Genomic DNA, 17,979 nt, shown 5'->3' on the forward strand with positions numbered 1-17,979 from the left:
TTCAACATCTCTGTCATCGGCTTGTTTGATTCGTTCTGCTTCTCTTTTTTTGATCTGATTTACTTCTGGTTTTTAGTTTATTCGATTGCCAATTTATTTTAAATCTGGTAAAGTTTTTTATTGTTCTTTTGTATGTTTCTTCCAATAGAATTGGAAAAACAAAGGTTTCGGTTCAATTGAACCGTTTAGAAAAAGTAATTGACAGATCTACTGCGGATGGTGCCTACGGGTCTTACCGGCTTCAATCATTGATGGTTTCTCATGTGATGGTGATGGAGTTTTTGCTGCAAATTATGGTTACTTCAAAAAGCAGTATCAAATTCTATGGAACGGTAATCTCTTTAACTCTATTATCAGCAATAGAGCAATATAAAGAGTTGTCTTATCTCAGTGGCTCCTACTGGAGTATTAAAAAGAGAGTGACAATCGTTCTCAATTCAGTCTGAAGCGTGGTGTTTTTGGATCAATACGAAGATAGTCTCCCTTGAGATTCAGCTATTCCAAAAGCAAATATGGAGTTTTTTATGTGATAATCTTTAGTCATCCATAAGCAAGATGTGTGTTATTTTACTTTGGATCCCTACTGGTGTATCCCTTTTCTACTTTTGTTTTGATAGTTCTCATTGTTTAGAACAATTTACCTTAAAGGCTTAATAATAAAATCCGGCGTTAAAAAAAAATAAGCCATTGGAATGTCAAAGCAATTTGATGATTAGTTGTTGGTTCAGAGGTTAGCTCACACCAACAAAACTAAAAAAACTCTAGTGTCCAAAGAGGATTTTGTATCCTGGATTTGAATTTTGCTTATTTTGCTGTCTTAGTCTCTGTCAAAACTTGGAGTTGTCTTAAACGGATTTTATTTCTCTGTTTCGTCAAAGTTTATTTGTCATGTTTACCATTCTCCCTGCCTTATGAGAATTCATGTCTGACTGCATCACCCTGAGCCGCCCTATGAGATCCATTCCTGACGGTATTCCTTGCGCCATGCTGAAGATCCCTTGTAAAATTTGTCTCCAATATTTTGCATAATTCGCCTTCTCCGGGAATTGAAACCCAGACCTTCTGGTGTAGAAACTGCGTCGCCTGGGATTCGAACCCCAGACTTAGGTGTAGAAGTCTTTAAACCTTGACCACTAAGCCACGGTGCTTCCACAAGTTTTCAACTTTATATTTAGAGTTTTATTTAGTTCATTTTATATTTAAAAGATTATTCGAGAATTTTTTGAAAATAATTAAAGTAAGAGGATATCCAACTTAATCTATATTTTATTCTAAAACAAAATCGGGAATAAAAAATGCTCTAGTATTATTTCATTTTCATTCCATCATATAATAAAAAATGGTTTTACTTAGTAAATAGAGTAATGTTTTTTTACCTTTTTAATTTTATCTATACTATTAAAGTAAAATACCTAATAGGATTTTACCCTTAATTTTCTTTGATAATTACAAGCCATGCCATTCCTATATTAATGCTTAATAATGTTTAATCAATATTTTTGTTTCCTGTTGTCTAATTAAAATCGGGCCCACTCAATTAACTTCAGAGATTTTGTTCCTAATTAATAGGTATGTTTTAATTAATTGGTTAATCACTTGACTGCATCTATTTAATTCATTGGTTACAGTTGGCGTTTACAAATCTAAAACATCAGTGCTTTGATCGTTTGTTTCTTTTTTATATTTTATGAACATAATTTATGTTTCCATCTATTTTTTTGTAAGACATCGCTGAATAAAAGTTTCATGGGTAAGAACAAACTGCTTTAGTTCTCCTAATTTAATTTTTTTGTGTAATACTCCCTCCGTTTTCTTTTATAAGTCGTTTTAGAGGAATTTTTTTTGTTCCAAATTATATGATATTTTCGGTTTTCTATGTAAAATTTATTAACAGTTAATGTTGTATGACCAATGATAATATGTCTTCTATTTTTTCATTAGTTGATTTGTGGTTGTGTAAATAATTAATGATGTTTTTGTCTAGAAAATATAAGAAATTTATGTTTTTTTAATCTATGTGCAAAATTCTAAAACGACTTATAAAAGAAAACGGAGGGAGTATTATTTATATGAACATAAGATATACCATATATTATAAAATATTATTGATTAACTATATATGATATATATTCAACATAAAAGAATTTTTTAAACTAAACCTTTTAAAACTTAAAATTTAAAGTACTAATTTTTAAATTACATGTATGTTGTATAATATATGTGAGAGCATAATATAACTGATAATATAACTGTATGTGTATATTTCATTTTGTGTTAAAATTACTTTTTACGTGTGTAGACAGTGTGTATGTGAAATTTAAAAAAAATAATAATAGGTTACCTTATTCACAAAAAACTAAACTTTTACCGGAGTAATAAGTTATAACGTGGGTGATTGGTTGTGTTGTATATCTATACTTTTAGCTTTATTTATTTTTAAATTACTAATTTTGTCAGTTATGTTGTAGTTTTATTTTTGAAATTTAAAACGTACAACAAATATTCTATTATTTTTTACCAATCATGATTTAGCTTTATTGTTAAAGCTACAACAGAAAAAAACTAAATCAAACTTTTTTCTTATGTATTTTAGACAAAAAATTTACATCTTTGTTTATATGATGTAGAAACTATTAAATGAAAAAATTATCTATAATATCAAATAAATTAGATAATCATAGTATAAACATCTATAAATATTTTAAATTAATTATGTGTGTTTTAAAAATTATTGAAATATTTTAGATAACATAAATATTATTTATATCACATCTTAAATAGCAGTAAATTTTGATAATTTATAAAAATCATAAATAATAATTATTTTTGTTGATAAATAATAATTATTTTATATATACATCACATATTTTATTTTGAAATATCTATAGTATATAGCTTACAGCTACAACAAATTTAACTACAGCAAAAGTCTCTGCAAAAAAATCTACAGTAACAACTATACAATTACAACTAACTTACCTACAACTAAATTTTTACAGTTAAATTTTTACAGCCACAGTCGAACCAATCATCACATTTCTCATAAATTATTTCTCATCAGAATATTCTCTTCAAATCTCAAATTTCCATATACTTTCAGATTTATAAGTAAAATAAATTATATGCAAAAACTAAATATAAATAATAGACAAAAAGTTTAAATAGGAGAAATTAAAAAAAATAAAATATTGTGTGATAAGAAACTTAATACGAGACGTCAAAAGATAAAAAAAATTCAACTATAGATGCAAAACTCAAATATTAAAATTAAAATGTTAACTATAGTGACATTTTATGAAACATAAGTTTTATATTCAAAAAGTTATCCCGCGCTTTTAAAGCGCGTGTCAAATTCTAGTCTATACTATTAAAGCAAAATCCCTACTAGGATTCTACCCTTAATTTTTCAACTTATTTACAATGTCATGCCATTATTTTTTTGATTTTTAAAAAATAAATTTGCCAACTATATATTTGGCCAATCGGATGTCAAGAATTTGTGATAACCAATCAGTTTCAACCAGCATTAATTAACATCATTACTTATCATTAAAACTTACAGAAAACTTGGGGTAATAATATGTGTCATACGATCAATTCTTCTATACATGGTAACTGAATTTGCTTCATTATTAAACGCCATTAAATAGCATCCATAATATTAAGCATATTATTTTTTTAATACCTTACAGTTTATTGATTCTGAGGTTGTCTTTCTCAAATATTTGTCTTATAATTATGATTTTCACAAGCGACTTTCAATAATAATCATTTAAACATATATTACAGCTTCTACACATATAAAAAACAAATATATAATTTTTTTAAAAAAATATATGATATAAAATATAATATGTTATAAAATTATAGATATTTTAAAAGAGACAATCACACGCTTTAAAAATGCGGATCAAAAGTTAGGTTATACTAAAGAAGAATCCATAATATAATTTTACCTTTAATTATTTTTGTTATTTACATCATTGCTATTTTATTTTTTTTAATAACTAAATCTACCACGATTTTCAATTTAAATTATTAAAAATTGTTTTATTTTCAATTGCTTAATCAGATTTGGAAACATATATATTCAATAAAAACCTAGACCATCATTATAATATCATTAGAAAACGTGAACTGAACCATCTTTTATCTTTATAATTATATTTAGATCCAAAATGTGAACCAACTGTTATATACATAATATGTTAAGATTTATTATTTGTGCAGCATCCAACTCTTAATATTTGTAAACCAAATGGTTGTTTTACAAATATAAATTTATATAGATACCCGATAAAAATTCATTTTCTAATCCTAACCAAAGAATCGAAACCCAAACACATAAAACTTTAGCAATATTGCTTTTTATTCAAACAATCTAAAAATTGATTTATATCATGTATTAATTTTGCGATCATAGGGCTATATATTTTGGGTAAAACGTTTTATTCTATTTTTGTTACCATTCACATATATTGTCCATTTTTGTTACAATTCTCCTAAAAATTAACATTATTTTGGCAACTTTAAATGATTTGATTACACCAACATTTTCGGAACTTTCTAAAATATATGATTATAATCCTAACAATATATTATTCGTTTAAAAAAAATCTACTAAAATATACAAAAGATAACTAATATATTGTTTGTTTAATATTATAGATATTTAGGCAGGTTGAAAAGATTTGATCTCACCAATAATCTAGGTGTTTATAAAAATAATCAAATATATTTCAAAGAATATATTTTTCATTTAATAACTTTAAGATATTAAATTAATCCTATAAATACAATTATAGCTCCCGTATTTTTTCTCACCTCCATTCCAAACAAAAAACCGAAAATATCTTCTATTATACAAATCATCTCTTTGAAAGTTGTAAAACATTTCAAAATAGGATGAAAAGTTAGTCTTACACACACAGAAGAAATACAACTCGAGCTACTTAGACATATTGGCAATATTTTACTATTTTGTAAACAAAAATCATTTTTAAAACCAAAAACATAAACAATCAACACAACTATATTAGCACAATTCTAAATGTATATAAACAAATATAAATCTTTGAAATTACATTTTACAAATATTTTTCTTTTCTAAATAGAATTTTAAAAGGAAAACGATCTCGCGCTTTAAAAGCACGGATCAAAATCTAGTTTTTATTCTAAAATAGAATAGGATTGGGATAAATACAACTCTACTATATAGTTAAAAATTGAGCTTTCATTGGAAATGCTCTAGAAAAACAAAGAAAAATGGTTTTTTTTTATTAAATTTTGATGATTTTTTTCTTAAAGGCACAAGCCGTATTCAAAGTTGAAACTCTCTCTGACCACAAAAAGAAATGCACAACAAAGAGGAAGTGATGAATTTAGAACAAGAAGACCAATCTTCCGAGAAATACCACAAAGTTTTGGATTAAACGTTTTGAAGGAATAACCGAATAAACTGGGGCATTGCTGTTCTCTGTTACAGAGGATCAATCAATGGTTTCTCATCAAAAAGGTCTGTTGTAAAGGCCAAGCAACGATTTTTCTCTGCCTTCAACTCGTTTCTCATATATTCTCTTTCTCTTGTTGTTGCCAAGACAACCCTCCCAGGTGGTTTGGCCGTACTTGGTCCAGCTTCTGAGGAAGGCACAGGTTTTTTAACGAGAGGCATTAGTGTCTTTATCTGATGAAGTTTTAACCGCAGCGTAAGCCTCCTCTTGTGTCACCCAACGTCCTGTTTCGTTACCAATGTAAGTCTCTACACAAACAAATGTACGTCTGAAAGAAAGTGAAAGAAAGCTTGCAATTACAAACCTATAATATAATCCAGACTTGTCATAGTGGAGACCATTGATCTGGTTGTAATAACAGCTCGAAGCAGCGTCAAGAACCCAATCTGACGTTAAAAAAAATATGATTACCACATGAGACGAAAATACATATTTATGAGGTAAGAAAAATTGCAAACAAAAAGGTGAAAGAACCTGAAGAGTGACCTCAAAAGAGGCAACCGTTTTGGCTCACTGGTGAACGATTCTCTATAATACGACAATGGAAGAATCAGATGTTCCCTTGCCCAATTCAGAAATTCAATTTCATTGATCACACAATCATTTTAAAAAAAAGCAGCATATGTAAGAAACAGAGATCCAAAAGCTAAAGCAACAACAGTGAACTTAACAGCAAAACTTGCTAATGGGAGACAAAGGAGCAACGATAAGAGAGATAATACATACCGTGTGTACCATCATGGTTTCTAATACTTGTCGCGTTGTTCTGAGTCCACATCTTACAGAACTCGCACCACTTCTTCCCTTGACTTACCCAATACTACAAAAAAACACAAACTCAGATCAAATTCGATTTGGAAACACAAGATAAGCATATAGGGTTTTGAATTACCTCAGTCATGGTTGTCGATGGGGGAGATGAAGAACGAATCCGAGTTCAAGAATCCAATTGAGAGAGAGAGAGATTAGAAACCCTAATTCCCTATTCGAAACCTAGACAGAGAGAGGAGATTCGGGGGGAAAAGAAAATAATCAGTTTTGGTTTTACTATTTATACTTCAATCTATCGAACCGGTCTCGGTACGAATAAATGAATTTGGTTTAATCAAACCGGTCTCGGTTTGGTGTTGTTTACTTGTTTTTACAAAAGAAAATATTGAAAAATTTAATCGATTTTTAATTAATTACGAGACAACGGAGCCTATATATATCTCACTTGACCTAAGCAAGCGTCTTCACTTTGCTTTCTTATTTTTTTCTCTGTTAAGTTTCGTTGGCGATTTGAAAAAAAAACTAGGGTTTCGTTTTTGATCGTGAAAACAAAGAATGGTGAAGAAGGGAGGTACGAAGAGGAAGCCTGTGATGACAAAGATCACTGACAAAGCTTCGCGCGCTACTACTTTCACGAAACGCAGAGACGGTCTCTACAGCAAAGCCGCTCAGCTTTGCGTTGTCTCCGACGCTCAAATCGCTATCTTAGCGACACCGTCTTCTTCCAACTCCAACACTCCCTTCTTCTCGTTTGGTCACTCTTCCGTTGAGTCCGTGGTCTCCGCTTATCTCTCCGGACAGAGACTTGCTCCTGTTTCAACGTGTGATAATACCAAAGCAACGCGAGAAGACCTAGGTATCTGTATGGCTCGCAAGGACCTAGGGTTAGGGTTTTGGTGGGACGATGAGAAGCTCGTCAACTCGAATGATCCGGAAGAGCTTATGGAAGCGATGGAGTCTATGAAAGTACTATACAGCCGTCTCAAGGGATTGGAGGATCAAACCCTAACAACAACAAAAACGATCGACGACGAGGACATGGTTGTTGAGATTTCACCTGAGTCGGATGAATGGAGCGAGATGGATATTAATAACCTCCTCCAAGATTGTGATTGTGATGATGTACCACCACTACATGATGTTGTTAGCAACACTGAAGAGGATCACAATGTATCTGAGCAAACCTGCAAAAACAACAACAACAACTTTGTATCATTACCTGAATTGGATGAATGGAGTGAGATGGTTCTTAATCAACTACTGGAAGATTGTGATCATGTACCAGAGCCACCTGTCTTTTGCAATACTGACATAGAAGAAGAGGATCACGATGTATCTGGCAACAACAACTTTGTATCATTACCTGAAGCAGTTGCTGGAAGCCTGGAAGAAGAGGCGATGAATATTGATTGGGATACTATTTTTGCATCTGGTGAGGAGCTTCTTAGTGATGAGTATAAGATGTATGTATAGAAAGAAGCTCTATCAGTTGATTAATAACCAAGTAAATCTTGTTTACATACTATTTTCATGTAATTTGAGGAGATAACAGTTTCGTTTGAATCCCAATGTCTTAAATCTGATGTAATAAAATGTTTGTTCAGCTAAACTTCGACTTTGTTTGCTTCTTCTTGTTATGTTTTGGGTAATTTTGTTAGAACAGATCCTTTGCAAACGTTTCACACTTTTTTATCAATGAGAAGTTTGAACTGATTGACTAGTTTATAAACAAACATACATAGCCAAGTTACTGTTGTGAACAGAGGGTAAATCTTCTAGCACATAGCCAACACCACCTCAACAGAGTACAGAATACTCTCTCTGCTACACTTGTCAATATACAAAGCATAAAGAAAACAGCGAAACACTCTCAAGTCTCTTCATCTTATACTATAGTTAAAAACTGCAAAACCTCCTTAAAAGTCTTCACTTCACCACGCTTAGATGGTAAGAAAAAAGAAAGAGGCGACATGGATGCAGTGAAATGCTCTGTTACACTTGTTATACAAAGCATAGAGAAACAAAGACACTCTGTCTCTTTATATTATATCTTGTTACAAGCACAAAGTTTATATGAAGAAGGGTTCCTGCATCATCATACCATAACAGCTAGAGATATCATAATGTGAAAATTTCCCAGCAGTCAAATAATTAATGATCCACACACCATCAGGTTTTACCCTAAATCTTCACTCCTTGGCGTCTTTCCAGAGAACCATTTTCCCTCTTCAAAACGCCAAACTCTGCAAAACGCCGTGTCCCTGACCACCCTACTACACGTTTTGTCTCAGCCAACAATACCGTTCACCAACTCCCCCAAAACCTCTTTTTCAATCATACACTTTTAACTAACCATAATGTATAAAACTAGTTCCACCCCTCTACAAAAACTATATGTTTCACTCTTTCAAACTCCAAAGAGATTCATTGTCTGTTTATAATACGCAACAAATAAAACCAAGAATCCTTCAGAAGCTTACCTTTAAATCAAAACGTGCCACTAGTGTCTTTATGAGAGATTAATAAAGGAGATAGCAGCAAAATTATCCCAAACGTCCGAACTTTCATTATGCCTGAAACAGAAAAGAAGAAGCTTTCGTTCAGGTTTAAAAACAAAGTAGAATTTGTTATAACTAGTACATGGAAACATGAATCAAACTAAGAAAACAAGGTGATGACATAACTTATGATGATAGTCCTTATAAATAGATAGATATCACTGAGTTTTAAATCTAGCATTATAGATCCATCAACAAAAATCTTTTTTACCTCAGAAATAGTAGCGCACTTAAACAATGAAAACTGCAAACCCACAAAAACGTATTATTTGTTGCAAGCAAAAAAAAAGCAGAGACTTAAAAATAAACAAAACATTTTAAAAGCCCCTTCAGACATTTAGTCGAACAGCTGATGTGCACCATATTCAAACTTTGGTACAGCGCACCCCTCTAAGAAGTATTTGCTAAAAAGAACACAGAGACTGAAGAATGTTTAGGAACAGACAATTACTAAAACTGGACAAGTTTAACATCTACACTCAAAGACAAAGAGACAGTTACGACTTACGAGATTAGAATCTCCTCTTAGTCAATCATTGACAAAATTAGCAAACATAAAAAGATACTAAAATTGTAGTATGTGCTAAAATCTCATTAAAATATTTATTAATTATTTATTTTAAAACAATTTAACCAAAAAAATAATTATTTTATAGTGAATTTCCTTTTCAAAATCCTAACCCAAAGTAATTATAAAATATATTTTCTGAGAAGTATATAAATATTTTTAATAATAATTGTCCTTTTAGAAAAATACTAAATCAAAAAAAAAGTTGTTGGTTAACATAATTGAAACAAATGAAAATAAAATAAAACAGCTTAAGATTTATATTTTTTTTTTGGTGTAAATATTAAGATTTATACCAGATTTTCAGTTTAACAAAGTTGTGGCAAGCCACTTATTACAAGAAAAGAAAGAGCAAAGACAAAAAAGCAAGCTATTACAGACCAGCAGGTAACAAAGAGAGGTAGAGCAGGAGAAGAGAGTGAGATTGAGATGGCGGGTTGCGGTTTTGACGGCTGATGGCAAGCAGGCGGTCTCTGATGATCCTGTCCACCCGAGAGAAGACTTCGACTGGTGACGAAGAGGTTTGCTGAAAGACTCGCATGTTACGTTCCCGCCAAGTACAAGACACAATTACATGCAGCATAAGCTTGAGCACCGCATGGAGACCTGCAACTCCAGATACTTGGGGAGTATCTATAGCATCTGCAAGCGCCTGAATAGAGACCGGAGTTAGCACGACCGGACTGGCAGAGAACTTGGCCCATATTGCTGCACCAAATGGACACTGAAAGAAGAGATGAGCATGAGATTCTGTTCCAGAAAAACAAAGAACACACTGCGTTTGGACATTCATGCCCCACGAAGCGAGACGATCCTTGGTCGGTAGCCTTGCCAAAACTGCCATCCAAGTAACAAAAGAACATCTCGGTATTTCCTCCTTGAACCAGATTAAGCTGCTCCATGGAACCAGAGGTGAATGCTCTCTCAATCTATGCCATGTAGTCTTAGCTGAGAATTTTTGCACAAAATGATCTTCACCATTTCTCCAGAGAAAAACATCATCACCATTAGCCAGAGAAGGAGAATTCATGGTAGAGAGAACTATCTGCAGAGTTTCTGCCACATCAGAGCGAGCAGGTGGTAAAACCCAGTCCCCATTCACAGCAGCATCACTGACGGTGGCCTCCCTTCCCAGCCGCAGTTCCCTTGTACCAGATTCTCCAAAAGCTTCGAGGAGAGGACCTATATCTGTCCAATAATCATGCCAGAATTTGGCCATTTTCCCATCTCCAATACTGCATCTTAGGAAGGTAGGCACCAGTTCTTTAAGCTTCAGCATGCTTCTCACAGTGGGTGAAAAGCGCTGAGAGTCCTCAGTAGCCCAGAAGCACTTGCGTGCAAATACATTAGCTTTTAGCCAAGCCACCCAAAGGGAGCCTGAACCAGAGAAATAATTCCAGACCCTCTTGAGATCAAATATGACTTGATACTCCTCCAATCTTCTGATACCGAGGCCCCCCCTCCTTCTTCGGCTTGCATATATTTTCCCAGCTTACCCTAGCACCCACCGCCGAGGTAGTGCTATTCTTCCATAGAAATGCAGAGCATAAAGAATCAATCTTTCCATAGAATCTCTTAGGCAGAGAGAAAACCGAGCTCCAAAAGTTTACCATTCCATAAACCTCAGATGCCACCAGAATGACTTTTCCAGCAAAGGATAGTGTCTTGACCGTCCAACAATGAAGCTTAGCAGTGATCCTTTCAATGAAAGGTTGCATCGTGGCATAACTGATCCTGCTTGGGTTAAGCGGGAGCCCTAGGTACTTGGTGGGAAACGAGCCAATCTTAAACCCCGAGATATCAGCTATGACTGAAGCCTCGATATCAGTATAACCTCCAAAGAAAATCTCAGACTTAGCTGCATTCATATCCAGTCCCGTCCACTCTTTAAACACAGATAACACCCTTCTGATGCCAGTGATAGAATGTCGTGATCCGTCAGAGAAGACAAGTAGATCATCCGCAAATAACAAATGTGTTACTTTCGGTTCAAGGCAATTAGGATGAAGCCTGATCTGACCCGAAGCCACTGCCTCCTCCAGAAGATGCGAAAGAGCTTCCATAGCAAGAATGAAAAGATAAGGCGATATTGAATCACCTTGTCGCAGTCCTTTTTTGCCAGGGAAGAAGCCCGCCAGCTCCCCGTTTATCGCTATTGAGAAACGCGGTGACGTGATGCACTCTTGGATCCATGTCACAAACAGAGGGGGAAAATCCTGAGCTTGCAGAAGTTTGATCAGAAAATCCCAGGATAAGGTGTCAAAAGCTTTCCTTATATCAACTTTGAGCATACAACTTCTCGGACAGGTTGGGGATCTGTAGTTCCTGATCAGCTCGGAAGCCAGCAGCACGTTCTCTCCAAGACTTCTACCCTTAAGAAAAGCCGCCTGGTTCCTACTTATACTCTTCTGGAGGATGGGCTTCAGCCTATTTGCAATGATCTTAGTAATCACTTTGTAGACCAGGTTGCAGCAGCTGATGGGCCTGAACTCTCCCAATCTACACGCAGCAATAGATTTTGGGATAAGGACGATTGTTGTAGAATTTAAATCCTTAAGCAATCGTCCATTCCTGAAGAATTCAGCTATTGCAGCCATTACATCCTCTCCAACAGTGTCCCAGGTTGCTCTCAGGAACTCAACCGAGTAGCCATCCGGTCCCAGACTCTTATTCAGTGGCATACTGAAGATGGTACCTTTAATTTCTGCGGTAAGGACTGGTCGCTTCAAATACTCTTGTTGAAGAGAAGAGCATCTGAACGACAGTAGCCCCTGCAAGGATTCTTTACTGGTAGGAGACGCAGGCATGGCAGTTTCACCAAGAATATTCTGAAAGTAGTCGACCGCATGGGCCTTAATTTCAGAGGTTGCACCCAAGAAGTTCTCCTGCTCGTCCTTCAGGTAATGAATATGATTCCCCGCATTCCTCTTGGAGACAGAGTTGTGGTAGAAAGATGTGTTGCGATCTCCCACATCAGCAATCCGAACACGGGATCTTTGCTTATAGAATTTCTGCTCCGCGTTGAGAAGGAGGTTGAGTTTATCCCTTTCACTATGCTCCTCAATTGCTAACTGCGAAGTTGGCTGAGTGAGGATCAGACGCTGAAGGCCTTCAACCCGAGAGTACTGCTCTTTAACCCTCTTGCTAATGCCACTGAAGTGTGTTTTGTTTATACTCCGCAAGTCCTTCTTTAACAGCTTCATGGTTCTGACCAGCTTATACTGAAGCGTACCAGTGATTGAAGCCGGGTTCCAAGCAGCTGCTACCACATCCTTGAATTCTGGATGATCAATAGTGTGGTGGAAGAACTTGAAGGGCTTCCTCCCATGTCTTCTAACCGATGGCATCCTGACAATACAGGGAGCGTGATCTGATTGGCTCGGATCCAAGAAATCGGCGTAGGAGTCAGGATATGCATCTGACCAGCTTTGATTAATTAGCACATGGTCGATTCTTTTAGAGATCGTATCAGTACCACTTCTATTCCACCAGGTAAATGGGGCTCCTTTAGCTTGAGCCTCAAATAACCCCGCTTCCTGCAACGCAATATTCAGATCATCCATCCCGTTTGAATCTACAACCCTTGACGGATAAGCTGAGTGATGCTCCAGCCTCAAGATCTGGTTAAAATCCCCTGCAACGATCCACGGGGCATTCGACATAACTGGCGTGTCGTTAATCTCAACTAGCTCATTCCACAACGTCTGCCTCTCTCCTGCAGTATTAAACCCATACACGAAAGTCACTGTAAGGTTAATGTTTTCTGCCAAGACAAAAATGCCACACGTAACTGCTTGCTCTGTTGCCTTATAGATAAATACTGAGACCGAGGGGTCCCATACTACTACAATCCTTCCAGAGCTATGGCTCCCGTAGTGATACGCCCAAAATAGGGAGGGTGGCTTTGGCCGGATTTTGGATATGAACCGAGAAGTCGAAGGAACTTCTGGAACTGGGATGGATTGAACGGATCGTCAAGAGGTGCGGAATGACTCTTGATATACCAACGATCTAAGGCTAACCACCAAAGAACGGATGAATGTGTTGGCTAACCACCAAATAACACAGACAGATGATTGGCTGACCACCAAATCAACAAGCCGGTTCAAACCGATGAACTAGCTAAAGAACTCTCTCTCACTCAGAGAAGAAGAACAAAAATAAACAACCAAATTGATCTGATTTTTATTCATCAAATTGACTACATATTTATAGTGTTTGTAGTCAAAGACTAATAATGAGAAATGCGGAAAACAATACATAGAAGTTAGATATTTGACCAGATCTAGTCAAGGCACAGAAAATAATGTATAGAAAATATAAATTTGACCAGATCTGAATTAATGAGTCAAAGACTCAGTCTTCCATGCAGATTGGTCAAAGATGACCCTTCAGATAATGTCCAGGTTCATCCGAACCAGATGGATGCACGGGGTAAAGATAAGGACGCCTACGGGACTGTCCGGATGGTCTGCCGGATGAGAATGCATGTCCGTCTTGGGTTTCCTCACGACCCAAGTTAAGTCTGGCTCGATCATGGGTCTTAGAATGGACTGCTCGGTCGGTGTGATCATCACAAACTGGTGGAGAAACCTTGGTTGAGTCGAGCTGGTTGATAAGATCGCCACTTTGGATCGTGTCCATGAACCAAAAAGGACGGTGCTCGATTTTGGTTCTATCATACTCTCCCTCTTCAAAAAGATTTGTCCTCAAATCTGAATCATTAAAAGGAAAAGGATTATAAGCAAAAGGATTATAATCAACACAAAGCTCATTATGAATGTGGTCCGACTTTTGAATGGACAAAGATACTTCCTTTTCTGGCTCGGTTTCAACTTTCTTCAAGGTCACCAACGTTTTCTGTTTGTGGCACTTGTTAGCATAATGGCCGACCTTATGGCATTTAAAGCACCTGGTAGAATGAGCTTTGCTTGTGGGTTTCACAGCTTTGCTTTTATCAAAAGAAATCTCATTAGTTTTCAAATCAGAATTTGAAAGATAAGAAGACTTACATTGCTGTTTTGGTGCTGAAGAAGTGTTGGTGTTTTCCTTCCTTTTGAGTTGCCGGACAGCATGAATAGCTTTATGCAACATCTTCTCCAAACTGGCATAAGTCTGAATCTCATTCTGATCAAACACTTCACGACTGCTTCTCTTGGTTTTGGTGAAGGGACGATCACCACTTCTGACCCACTTCTCATCATCAGACCTGTTTTGTCTCTTCCTTTTCTGCACAAAATCAAACCTATTAGCAGCAAACTGTTTCTTATTTCTAAAAATTAATTGCTCTTTTTCCGAAACAGTTTTAAAAGGAAAGAAGATATCATCTTGTAGTGGTTTTGATTTCCTGAGAAGTCCAAACATCCTGAAACACTTAACAAACGTTAGCACATAAAAATCCTCACACTCTTAAAGTGTTTAGCTCACGATTTTTAGGTGGTCACTCAGAGTTCTTTCCACTGGTTCAAAGGATGATAGGCAGTCAAAATCAGCAATCAAAAACCAAAACAACCTTTTATGGGTAAAAGAAAAGATAATGAAAGATGAAGAGATTTTTGTATGGATCCGCCTTAACTGTCCTAAGGCCGGATTTCTCCTCGGCCAGCAGGCTTTCTCTTCCACCACTCCCCCTGGATTTCTCTTCAGTAGTGATTCAAGCCAAAAACTTTTTACTTTTTTTTTTCTTTTTTTTCGATTTTTTTTTTTTTAAATGGCGATCACAAGGGAGTAAAGGAACAGCCCGGATCCAAAAATAAATAAGAAAAGAAAATGATGAAGAGATGAGAAGGTGAAAAGAAGATAGAAAACAAACCAGCCAAAGTGGCTCTGATACCAAATGATACGCCCAAAATAGGGAGGTGGCTTTGGCCGGGTTTTGGATATGAACCGAGAAGTCGAAGGAACTTCTGGAACTGGGATGGATTGAACGGATCGTCAAGAGGTGCGGAATGACTCTTGATATACCAACGATCTAAGGCTAACCACCAAAGAACGGATGAATGTGTTGGCTAACCACCAAATAACACAGACAGATGATTGGCTGACCACCAAATCAACAAGCCGGTTCAAACCGATGAACTAGCTAAAGAACTCTCTCTCACTCAGAGAAGAAGAACAAAAATAAACAACCAAATTGATCTGATTTTTATTCATGGGATCCTCACATATTTATAAGGTTTGTGAGTCAAAGATACATAAAGAAATATGTAGGGAAAGACAACATTGAAAATAGAAATGATGAAAACAAGACATAGAAAATATAAAAATTGACCAAGACCAGTCAAAGTTCGGAAATTGATGAAGACTTGGCAAAGTTCATTGACTGTCCAGGTTCATGGAGTGTCCAGGTTCATGCAGTGATGATCAGGTTGTGCACACCATGCTGGGAAGGATATGGACACACGCGGGATGATCCACACATGTCTGAAATCGCGAGAACTAACATCACCTGATTTGTACATGGCATAACTCCCTCATATGAACTCCGTTTGATCTGATTCTTCTTCGAGGAGTTCCATAATTGAGTTGAGCACATTCTCCAGGTTGTTTCACGCGAAGAAACATCATGGTTTAGAAGATATGCTTCGAACAATGAACGTATGTCTGTGTTGCTTCTCGGGTGGTTTGATGGTCGAACCAGCTTGGGAGATTGAACCAACTTGCTCAGCTCGTCCATGATAGTGTCAGTCCATCTGAATTGAGTATTCAGCTCATCCAAGATTGCATAGATGATAAGGGAATTGGCATAATCTGATGAGAAAACCTCGACTAGGTCTAACTGGTCGACAAGGTCACCATCTTGGGCCGTGTCCATGAACCAAGCAGGACGGTGCTGGATTTTGGGTGCATCACGTAGTTCCCAAAAAATTTCCAACCTACCGGGATGGCATTATTTATTCTGGATATGTTACTACTATGGATATGTTTTACAGCTTAAGATTTTGATATGCTGTAAAACATTTATCAAAAATATATAATTATTTAGTAGTAAGTTTCCTTTTAAACACATCTTAAACTAAATTTAAGATTTTTGCTTTAAAATATAAAATTATTTAATTTCTATAATATTATTTGAAAATTCAATTTCCTATGTGTCGTGCTCACGTCCACTCTCACGATGGTTGATTACATTGATACCCTTAATGAATTAAAAATATTACATTTAAATACTAATATTATTTTTTATTTAGTTTCTTTTTAAAAAATTTCCATATAACATATATATTAAAAAGGAAACATTTATAAATTTTAAAAATCGAGAAAAACAAAAATATATATGTATATATAATATGATTTCATTAAAAATGAAATTTCACAACATGGTAATATTCTATTTTAAAACTATTTTAAAATAACATAAGATATACTTTTGCAGTAATAAAATACTTGTTTTATATCTATTGTTTCTTAGATGAAAAATATATATTTGTATATAATGTGATTTCATAAAGACAAATTTCAAAAAGATAATCTTGATATTAGAAAAGAAAATATTATTTATTTTAAAATATAATTTTAAACAATACAAAATATATATTTTCAAAGTAATAGTTATATTTTGATATATCTATCTAATATTTTAGATGATTATAAATATAGTTTATAATTAGTATTACTGAAATGATTTTTTTTTCCTCATATATTTAGCTGACTATAATATCTTTCAATTACAGCAAAATATCTATAAATTATATTTTACTTATATAATATGATTTCTTCAAATACAATCACAATTTTTTACTGCTTAATTTTAAGAGATATTTATAAATAGCATAACACTATATACTTTAAAGAGGTAGATATATTATATTTTCATATTACAATTATATGTTTTCCTAATATTAAGTTTGCTTTTAAATTTTAAATTTTATGTTTTTTTTGTTTGTGGAGTTTAATATAACCATAATAAAAATATCAAAGTAAATATGAATTCTCATTTTTAGATTATATAAAAATATTTTAGTTACCTTTCAATAAATCTAAGACATAAAATTATTTAGATTTTTAAATATTTTAATTATTGTAAATATTGATATGTGTTCATGAGCTTTTAAAAATGTATCAGTTACTTATGTATGTAACTCAATATATAAAATATTTTTAATTATTGTATATTATATATTAATTATCAATTGGATTTTTGCTAAACGGAGCATGGATACTTAATTTTATTATTCCGACCACGTAAACTAATAATTATATGTAACTCAATATACTCACAATATGATTAACTTGACTAATCAACCTTATATCTAAAATAGTATATTATATTAAAATTAAGGAAGACAACAACCAACATAAATGCAAATAAGAAAATTAATCAAAATTGTAATATATTTAGAATAAAAATATTATAGTTGAATTCAGAGAATTAAATGTAATCCAATATACCTAAATGATAACTAAATTGACTATAAAAAAATGGACTAGATATAACATATCTAAAACCATATGTCTAATTAAAGTATTGTAATATTATTAAAATAAATTATGCATAAAATTATAAATTGAGTTAAAATTAAAGTATGCAGCGATCAATTATTATAGTATATTTATTTTATAAATATTTATA

At 34.2% G+C, this 17,979-nt stretch overlaps 1 protein-coding gene and 2 long non-coding RNA genes across 4 annotated transcripts; 1 reads left to right on the forward strand and 2 right to left on the reverse strand.

Annotated features, from left to right (window-relative positions):
• Positions 1–5,253: 5,253 nt before the first annotated feature.
• LOC108861497 (uncharacterized) lies at positions 5,254–6,646 on the reverse strand. Its single transcript, XR_008935470.1, has 5 exons — positions 6,403–6,646; positions 6,237–6,330; positions 5,985–6,038; positions 5,815–5,896; positions 5,254–5,734 (listed from the first exon to the last, which is right to left on the reverse strand). It is a non-coding gene; the product is annotated as an uncharacterized LOC108861497 (long non-coding RNA).
• A 149-nt stretch (positions 6,647–6,795) lies between these two features.
• On the forward strand, positions 6,796–7,754 carry LOC108861488 (agamous-like MADS-box protein AGL97). The gene has a single exon (XM_018635365.2). The coding sequence runs from the start codon at positions 6,837–6,839 to the stop codon at positions 7,752–7,754; it is 918 nt and encodes a 305-aa protein (XP_018490867.2). The 5' UTR covers positions 6,796–6,836.
• A 542-nt stretch (positions 7,755–8,296) lies between these two features.
• LOC130496365 (uncharacterized) lies at positions 8,297–9,510 on the reverse strand. 2 transcript variants are annotated; one of them, XR_008935468.1, is made up of 3 exons: positions 9,348–9,510; positions 9,051–9,243; positions 8,297–8,854 (listed from the first exon to the last, which is right to left on the reverse strand). It is a non-coding gene; the product is annotated as an uncharacterized LOC130496365 (long non-coding RNA). The 2 variants fall into 2 exon arrangements; XR_008935467.1 differs by having other exon boundaries at positions 9,051–9,261.
• Positions 9,511–17,979: the final 8,469 nt, after the last annotated feature.

This window comes from Raphanus sativus, chromosome 1, assembly GCF_000801105.2.
Source record: "Raphanus sativus cultivar WK10039 chromosome 1, ASM80110v3, whole genome shotgun sequence".
In the NCBI taxonomy this organism is placed as follows: Eukaryota; Viridiplantae; Streptophyta; class Magnoliopsida; order Brassicales; family Brassicaceae; genus Raphanus; species Raphanus sativus.